This window comes from Pteropus vampyrus, unplaced genomic scaffold, assembly GCF_000151845.1.
Source record: "Pteropus vampyrus isolate Shadow unplaced genomic scaffold, Pvam_2.0 Scaffold94, whole genome shotgun sequence".
In the NCBI taxonomy this organism is placed as follows: Eukaryota; Metazoa; Chordata; class Mammalia; order Chiroptera; family Pteropodidae; genus Pteropus; species Pteropus vampyrus.
In genome coordinates this window covers 4,120,577-4,130,586 of record NW_011888875.1, presented here as the reverse complement: position 1 = coordinate 4,130,586, position 10,010 = coordinate 4,120,577, and the positions used below count along the sequence as shown (strand labels likewise).

Here is a 10,010-nt window from a genome sequence, read left to right as displayed (position 1 = left end):
ATGTTCCAGATATTGCATGGAACAGATCTATATTTAAAAATATATCGGCCGTTTCACTGAAACTTAATTTTAACTGGATGTCTTGCATTTTTATTTGCTGAATCGGGCAACCTTAATTAATACTATCTATATTTACAAATTAACAAAAGGGAAGATTTCTTGTTACAGTCCTATTATTTTTTAAAGTATATGATCTTCTTTATCATTTACTCTAGTCAGTTCTATCTTTCAGATTTTACTAGGGTCAAAAGCAACTGCTTAGGATTGCTTGCGATAACCCAGCCACTGGGCTAGTGACTTTGAACTCCCTATGAACTTTGACCTAAAAGAGACTGCCAGTCTCCTTTTTGACTTTTTAGACATCACCAGAACAGTCTAAAACAAAACAGAACCGTTTAATATCATAGCTTTCCCGGTCCATTCGTGTCCCTTTTATAACATGGTTTAGCAGCCATTTGACCCTTGGTCCTGTCTACGCCTGGAGCTTACTCTGGCAGCATTTCTGTTATTGCCAACATCTTTTTTTTAAAGTTTCAAACTTCTTGGGAAAGTAGTCCTCAGACTCTTAGGTCTTGAGCAAACAGAACATCTGGATGCGACGTTTCCCTAACGGAGCTCATGCATATGTCCAGGTCAGCATGGCAGTTGTTGGCGAACCCATGCCAGCTCCCATCCTTGGACATCTGGCACTTGGAAGCTGGAGCTTAGATGCTCTTTATATTCAGCGGGACAAACGTCGATGAGCTCACCTCAGAAGGTATGGGGCTGGGGGTTGTGAAAACACACAAGGTGGCAGTTATGTAATTTTGTTTGTCCTACATGGCTGAACTAGTTCACCCCAGCCCATCACACTGAGCTTTCAAAGGATAAGCAGCAGACACATCCTTGGTCCTCAAGGGCTGCAAACATAACACATGCGCGGACTCAAAATCATAAAGGAAATATGAAGTTCCTGCCAGGAGAAGAACTTCTTAACACATGCACAACTCAGACTAGGGAATGTGTCCTAGTGTATGCTTCTGGAAAAGTTAAACCAGCTATTATGAGGTTATTGACAAGTCATGCCTGTACCACAATCTCTACCTCGGTGAGCTTTACTGATCATTCTATGACAGTGACGAAGTGGAAACATTGTCCTTGATGCTACATATTTCTCTCTCTATAGCGACTGGAGCATTCTTGGGAAGGAACCCAGAAATGTAGAGTCCTACGGTAAACAGCACGACAAGGTCCGATGTGTAAGTAATTTGTAGCATGATTCATATGGAAATCTGTCTACTACTGTATTCTGGAAATTAGCTTTTCATTCACAAAAATATGCATGAACAACAAAAAAAATCTTTTGACTGTTTTTAAATTTGGAGAAGGAAACAGTGATTTTAGACTTTGAGCTGGATTAAGCTATGTAGGGTAGAGGGGAGTAAGTTTTAAAGGAAGATGGCAGCCAATTTCTTTTGTTATTTAACTTTTTATTTTTTCCAAGAACAGTTAACATTTACTAGGCACCGATTGGCCTCAGTCACTTGCATCTAAAGAGCAAAGCTAAGTTACCCACAGCCCGTGTTCTTTTAAATGGTTAGCCTTATTTCTTAGCTCTGTTAACCACTATTCTAACATTTGCTTCAAGTTCAGTTTTAATAATCTAATCCATCATTGTCTACTGCTCCCTGCCACGTGAACGAAAAAAGTTTGGGGAGGAATAAGGCGAGCAGTTTACATTTCCTGTGGATACTTCAAGTAATTGGCCCCAAAGTGAAATTATTGAGTTGGCCATGGTTTATTGTGTTCTGAGGGCATTACACATGGAGGGAAAATGGACCTGTAGAAAGAGCTGGGATTCGAGAATGTCCGAATGTGTGAAAATCCTATAACTTCACTTCACCTGGCCTAATATCCTGAGTCACTAGATGGTCAGAAAAAGAGTGCGAAGGGAACAAACTGATGTACATTTATACTGAAAACCAAAAACAAAGTCTGTGCGAGATGAACAGCAAATGAAAGAGCTTTTGTCAAAATGAAATCTCGCACAGGTCATCTCTATACATACGTGGACATACGCACACCCACACACGCACAGACACACGAGCAAGAATGTGTATTTTGTAAGATTAGGTCCTTGGAAATAGACATTCTTAGCAAATATGGATGACAGATCAATTGTAATTTATTTTCTTTTAACACTGTATCATCATAAAGAAAACTGGTAGAAATGAAAAAAAATCTATTTCAAATATCTACATCTAAAATTGTAGGCAGTGAAAAAGCACTTTGTTGACAAGGAGTGTGGAATGATGTGTGTTAATTGTCAGAAACTGCTGAATGCCTTGCTTAGTTGCCACAAACAAGTTCACATATCAGAACGAACAATACTGCTAAATATTCCTTTTTTTTCCCATTTTTTTTTTTTTTTTGTTAAAACATACTGGGAGAAAGAAAAGAAAAAACTGGAAATCCGTACATCTTTCAAAAGTTTGAGATTGAAGCAATATTTAGAACCATAGATGAGGAAACACAGCGGCATTGGTGTAATATACACAACGCGCTTCTCTTCTTTAATCTGTAATGTACATCAAATACTTTACAACAACGCATTAACAAAAGGCAAGAAACGTCTTGCTGTACAGAGGAACCCTGATGCGATCTGAAGCCTAGAATCACAACAGATGGAGAGTAAACGAAGCGTGAGAAGCCGTCCCTCTGAAGTGTGTGACCTGTGCTGCCTCTGTGCCCCGCCACCAACGCCACCTCCTCCAGCCACGTCCGATACACACCACATCCAACACTCCACAGCTCAGACTAGAAAGGGGCCGCACAATGCTGCATTTAGGATCGCTTTAGCTTTCTATGGACGTCCGAGTTACCTTTCGATTCTTTCAGCTTTCTAAAATAGCTCTTAATACCTCCTTACTGGTTATCACAGCCTTGCTATGGAACAGGCTTTAACAAACTAAATTTGCGGAAAAGAAAAAAAAAAACAAGAAAGAAAAAGAAAAAGAAAAAGCAATGTCTCGTGGTATGCATGCACATGCACTGTTCCCGGGGCGCCTCGTGCCGCCCGCCCCTCACACCCAGGAGTCGGGGGAGGCGGGATAGTGGCTGGTCTCATAGTTCAGTTCGCTGTAGGGACGGGCGGCTGAGTAGAAGTCGACGTAGTTGCCGGTGGACTTGAGTCCCAGGTGCATGGTGTACTCGCTGGCGGGAGGGCGGTGGTGGACCTGGTCCTCGAAGAAGGACTCGTCATAACTCCTCGTGGAGTTCTGAAACGGCTGGTAGGCCTCGTAGTCTTTCCTGCTGGGCTCCTGCGGGACGGGCTGTGCTGAAACCTGCACGGGGGAGAAGATGCGCATGGGTTGGCGTGTTTCCCCTCGATCTGAGCTTCCCTGTTGCCCAGGCGCTCGGCATGTCCCCTCGGAGTCGGGGCCGTGACTGCTACCCAGGCCTGCACCAGGGCGACACTTCTCTGAAGACTCCTAATTATCGATTGCCATTCTTTTAAAAAAATTGGTCCCTGGGCCCACATGCTACCCTTTTAGAGAAACGGTTTTGAAAAATTAACATTGTGGTAGAATGCACATAACATTCACCATTTTGAACATTTTAAGTGGACAGTTCAGTATCACTCGGTACATTTGGTGTTGTGCAAATATCGCCACTATCCGTTTCCATGACACCCCATCTCCCTCCCCGACCCCCCAACCCCTGGCGACCACCGTTCTACCTTCTGTCTCTATGATTTGAAGATTCTAGATTCCTCATATAAGTGGAGTCATACAATATTTGTCCTTTTGTCACTGGCTTCTTTCACTTAGCATAATGCCCTAAAAGTTCATCCGTGTTGTAGCACGTGACAGGATTCCCTTCCTTTTTCAAGGCTGAATAATATTCCATGGTAAGGAGATACCACATTTGTTTATCCGTCATCTGCGGATGGACACTTGGGTCGTTTTCACTTTTTGGCTACTGTGAATAATGCGGCAATGGACACTGGCATACCAGTACCGGCTTGAGTCCTTGCTTTCCATTTTCTTGAGGAACCTAGAAGTGGAAACGCTGGCTTTTGTGGTAATTCTGTTTAACTCTGAGGACTGCCAAAGTGACAGAGCAGCTGCACCATTTTACTAAATAACTTTTTAAATTAGTGGTATACTCTAGAAGCTACAGAAGACAAGTCATTTATTTTCATCTTTCCTGCATTTTCTCTCTGACACCTAGGTGTCGCGATCCCAGACAAAAAGACAGGATGTATAATGGTCACTCAGGCATCTCCCTGCCAGCACAGAGGCTGTGAGTCACATCTCTCTGGAGGAATGAGCTTCCTGGTGGTAGGGCCATGCCGTCACACCTGCCTAAGTGACCAGGCGCCGCAGCCTTAGAAAGATACACAGAGAAGCATGTAATGAAAAGACAGAATCCATTACAAACATACTCTGGAGGACTAAGGTTTTCTAACTTGGTTCAGTAAAGAACTGATGGAATTCAAGAGTGAGGTGGGATTATGAAGCCTTTGGTTATAACTAGTGGGGAGCAGTCTTCAGAGTTGCCTGCTGTCCCCAAGCCCACCTCATTGCTCCCTGTTTGCATACTCATCCTCTGCAGGTTACTTACTGTCTAATAGAGGGGGCTTGAAGGGTAAAGGGGCGTGGGGTGAGGGCCAGCCCCACAGCTAGTGCATACAGGCACGCGCAAAGCTCAGCTCAAGTGCATCATCGGGGAGGAGCTCTGGTGTGAATGATGAAACAGTCTTAAAGAAACACGGTTTGATCACTTTTGAGCTGATTGAGTAATTTCCTGGTAATTTAACTAAAGTTTAGCACAAAATCGTCCTCCAGAAATTGGTCTTAGTTAATAGATAATGATTTGTAATTAGCACGTTGTGTGTAAATGGATGCTTCTAATGGCCTGCATATAATTCTTCTCTCAAGTATGTGAAACTCCCTCTTTTATATGTAATTGATTTATACTAGTAATCAACCTGTTCAAAGAAGAAGTGAGCTTCATCATAGCTGCCATCCAATATGTGCCATGCTCCTTGTTAAGGGTGGCTGGATGAATGAAGTTTCTGTCTACCTGGTCCATACAGCACAGGCATGTTAGCCCAAGCGCCTGGCCATGAGAGGGACAGCTGGAAGGAATCTGCAGCACCCCAATTAAACGATGCTAAGACCAGGCCTACCAAATCACTTGGACAGGCTAAGGTGCCCTTTGCTGCTTTCTGAAGAGCTGTGGGCCGCGCTGGACTTCACTCCAACACTGCGCTGCTAACCAAGCGCAGAGGATACAAAGGGTTAGAGCTGGGAGGTTTGAAAAAATTCACAGGGAGGGAACTAGAATTTGCTGTTTCCATTTCAGTAGAAACTATAGTCAACATTTAACAAATTCCTTTTTGTTTAATCTTCCAATAGTCACAAACTTATATGTATGTATCTTATGTATGTCTATGTCTGTCTATATCTACCATCTATCACTTACCATCTGTCTATCCGTATCTATTATCAATCTATCATCTATCTTTCCCTCCTTCCCTCCCTCTTTTCTCTCTCAGCTTTTCCCTTCCATTCTCCCTTCTCTCCCTCCTTCTTCCCTCTTTTCTTCCTTCTTTTTTCCATCCATCCATCCATCCATCCATCCATCCATCCATCCATCCATCCAATTCCTAATCCACAGATGAAGAAACTGAAGCTCAAAGAAGTTAAAAAACTTCTCCAGGGTGTCCTGTCTAGTGACGTCGCAAGGCCAGATTTTGAACATACCTCTGGCTGGCTCCAAAGGCCACGTTCTCTGCCCCACACCAGCACAGGCTCAGCTGAGCCACGCTGGCCCAGCCTCAGAGGGCTGGCCTCACTGAGTTGACTCCAGGCTCTATGATAAGAAGGGAAACCAGCAGACAAAGGAGACCGAGAACAGGCGTGACCTCCTTGTGCTGGTCTTGGTGGCCCGAGGTAGGAAGGTTTCAGGGGAGTCACTTACAAAGCTTGTGGCTCTCCTCCAAAGTGGCTGCTTCCTTCATTTTTCAGTACAATCTGTTTCAAATTTCTTATCGTTGCCATTTTCTCTGTCTGGTGGATGTTTTGGGGTTGGACACAAGCTTACTTAGCCTCTTATCTGAGAATTACCTTCTTCACTTCATCTGTATTGTTCAAAAAGTCCCATATAAACCCTCCTAAAGGTTAGTTCTGTAGTTCTGAGACTATGTCTAAACAAACTATCCAAGACAGGTGACAAATGGCACTACCGTGTTTGCAGGAACTGAATTTGCTCACGGGCCCGGTGGTGTGGATGTCGGCTGCTACAGTACATTCACAGTGGAGGGATGCTGGCTGTCCTGTATAATATACTCTCAGGGAATATCTGATTTCAGTATTCAAGATTAGGTAGATGAAATGCCCCCAAATATGAGTCTTCCCCGTAGAGGAGCTAAAAATGATGCACAGTTTGCATAATCTGGACTTCTTCGAAGGCAGGAGAACAAGGTTCATAAGCAGTGGTATATTCTGAATTCGAGTGTCTGTTGTGGTCCAGAGAAGCCCTGGTATGCCCAAGGATGCTGAGGCTGCTGCCTGGTTTGCCTTAAGGCAGCATCTTCACTGGGAAAGGGAGATGTGACCACTGGCTCCCGTGGGGATCACTGGAGCTCTGTCCTGTGGCTCCTGCCCCACCAAAGTGGTCTTTGCTGAACTTTTTCCTCAGTGGAATGTTAGTTTAAATTACGAAGGACATGGAGCGCATGCCACTTCTCCACCTTCCAGTCTCTTAGCACGACAGACGATCTTGTATTTATTCATCACCGAATTTGCTCTTAAACTGGATTTGTTTCTAACAGAAGGGGAACAGCTGCCCATTGCAGATCTTCACAATTTGCCCCACCATGAAAGCTGAAGACGCACAGTGCAGGAGGCCACACTGTAAGGATGAGCGATGCTCAAAGTGTGCTCCCCAAACCAGCAGCACCGGCATGGCCTGGGAACATGTTAGCGACGTGAATTACTGGGCCTTGCCCCAGATCTCCCGAATCAGAAATTCTTGAGTTGAGGTTCAGGAATCTGTGTCTATATGACTCACGCTCAAATTTGAGAACTATTGGTATAGAGGAGGGAAAATGGGGCAAGGCAGGAGGACCCCATGCAAGTCTTTGCCTCCTTCTAGCTGGGTGACAAAAGGCAAACTTTATCCACCAAGAATGTCAGTGTCTTCATCTCTGAGGACAATTTCACCTGTCCTGACCACCTGGCAGTGAGACCGAGGATGCCAACTAGGAACTCACAATGCTGTTTTTGTTGTTACTATAATAGTTTGAATCCTAGTCATGAAATGCCAAACCCCTTTGTTTCTAGTTTATGAACAAAAATTCTATTTGTAGCTGAATATACATAGTTAAATATGCCATTTTTCTTTATGAATAGGGAATGGGTTGGTAGAAGCTCAAAAAGGTTTTTGAGGAGTTTAACTCTTTAAACAATGTCTGTGATCTGTTGACACCTGACATAAAAATCAAGGATTACAAACCTCATTTCACACTAATAGTCGTTTCTTCTAGCAGTCCTTAAGCTTGGGGTTCGCTGAAAATGCAGACGAGTCCCATAGGAGCGCCACGGCTGAGCAGCCGGCCCCGTGGCTCTTCCTCCGCTGAGTCATGGAGAGCCTGGTTGACAGCTACTGCCCAGCCCCCGACCTCACTGCATCTCGCACCCGGGTTTGTCTCATTCCCAGCTCTCACTGTCTTTTGCCTTATCTCAAAGATCCACCTGAAACCAGCTTCCCTCAGTGAATCGCTTCTTCTCTAAGATGAGTCACTGTCCAAACTCCGCTGTGAAGCTCGTGAGGCCCAGCTGGTGACCGGGACACCCAGGGGCCTTGAGCACCCCGCAGAGGATAAGCTTTGACACTGAAACTGAATGGACCCAGAGCATCCTCACTGGTTAAATTATTCAAATTGGCTTTTTTTTTTTTTTTAACTAGCTGAGAGGTTGTGAGGTCACTCTCGGCCAGCAAAATTCCAGAAGCAAAAGCGTCCCACCAGGAATGGCCGGCCACGCCCACGTGGCCAGTGACTCCGAATCATGGCTGCCGTCGACGAAGTCCTCTCCGAATCACCCGACTGGAAGAGAACCAAATCGTTTCCTCTTTCGACTGATAAGGATGGTTACATGTTATGCAGTTTCCCAGAAGGAAAGCTGCAAAAGTCAGAGCTTGTTCCAATAGCAGAGTCCAAAATAAGTCACACACTTTATTCTCTTCTCCCCAAGTTCACTGGCGTGTCACACTGATTTCCTTGAAAAATTTTAAAGGCGAAAAACAACTGTCTTTGACATTTGAAAATGTTTCTTGATATTGGAATGGAGTTAACAATTTAATCGCCTACTTCCCTCTGCTGGGCCTGCTCAGGGAGTGTGATGGCTCTGAACTATTGCCACAGGACTGGGCTCTGCTGGTGGCCCGCTGGCATCATCTCCCCTGTGCCAACAAGCGGTGCGGGGCTTGCTATCTATCCCGGCGGGGTTCCAGGAGCATCTTCCTGAGACCCTATGGCCTTGGCCTTCACACCCGAGTCGGGCACATTCTGGGGCACCCTGGGAAAAAGCGACAGTAGGCTGTCCTCCCCTTCACAGCAGAGGTGTCATCCTAGCACTTGCTTGAATGCTGAGAATAGGCTTAGGTGAAAGCAACGGCGCCCCAGAACCATGAGGGGTTGTCGTCTAAATCTAGGCTGCCGGCAGTCCTTCGGGACCTCCTGCAGCCACACTGCGTGATGCCAAGGACCCCGGGCCTCAGCATGGCATTTCTTCACTGCCATGGAGGGAGAAAAGCTGGTGTAGAATAAGCTGATTTTGGTCATGAGCTTCTCGCGACCTACCCAGACTAAAGACCATGCTTATGTTTGTGGGTACCAATCAGGGTCCTATCACACCCTGACAAGTTCACTTCCTACACCTGGTATTTGCAAAAAGAAAAAGAGTTAATCTCCAAAAACAGAGCTGGCATTTCCAATATGTTTTGTTTCTACTTCCCGTTACGTTTGGGCGGGCGTGTTGACACGTGAAGAGCTGGAAGTCACCCGGGTGATCTCTCTCTAGTGCTCATGCCCTGATTTATTTATTCATTGGCCTCTGCATTTAGCAATGACCAGAACTGAGGGAGGCCGTGCAGATGCTAACGATGCGTGAGGCAGGCCGGAGGGTCCAGGCATCCACCCAGGGGGTTGTCACAAACACCACGAGCCTTCGGGAGTGGCTGTGCCTGCACCGGAAAATCACGGGCAACAGGATAACTCTTCTACCCACTCTCATTTCTCCTGTTGATGGTTGATGAGAGAAAAAAATAATTTCAAGTCGAGAAGCTTTTCACGTGCTCCTCCTTCCTCCTTCGGAAGCGGTCCCTCACGGGGCATTCTGCTTGCTGGTGTGCGGGGGGTCCCTTTCCTTTTCAGAGATGCCGCCCTGCTGGGCGTTGAGCATGTTCAAAGCCGATTCTTTGGTCTTCCGTGTTCATTTTCACCTGGATGTTGTGGTCGAGCAAATGGGTTTTGGGTTTGTCTTTTCAGCTCGCCTTCCCTGAGCTATGGCAGGGGTCTGGGACATGAGCAGAAGCCAGTTCTGGCAACGGTTCCTAGTAGCCAGCAGCTGAGGAATGTCAGTCTTTCTGTGCCAACCACCGCAGCGGGGGGCAAGTATGAAGCTGTCCATCAATGAAGGAGCAGAGGCTGTGCCTTTTGGCTTTACTACAGTCCCAATGGAACCACAGAGAAAATAAGCCTTTGATGAATGTTTGCCGAATAAAACACACACAAACTTAAATCGGTTATTTAAGCATCTACCATCGTAGGGCTCTTTAAACTTGAACACACACAAAAATTACCTGGGCTTCTCGAAAGAATGCAATTCTGATGCAGACGACCTTGGACGGGTTGGAGTCAAGGCCGTAGACGAATCTCTTCTGCATTTCTAACAAGCACCCGAGGATGCTGGTGCTGCTGGTTCCCCAGCCAGACTTTGAGTAGCAAGGCACTTAAAAAT

General features: G+C 45.6%; 1 protein-coding gene across 1 annotated transcript in view; it reads right to left on the bottom strand.

Annotated features, from left to right (window-relative positions):
• Positions 1 to 2,412: 2,412 nt before the first annotated feature.
• The window catches only part of CTNND2 (catenin delta 2), a 700,986-nt gene continuing 693,388 nt past the window's right edge, over positions 2,413 to 10,010 (bottom strand). The window contains exon 25 of the mRNA XM_011364122.1: positions 2,413 to 3,323. Coding sequence (XP_011362424.1) covers positions 3,063 to 3,323 — 261 coding nt within the window. The 3' untranslated portion in view covers positions 2,413 to 3,062. The remainder of the gene's footprint in view (positions 3,324 to 10,010) is intronic.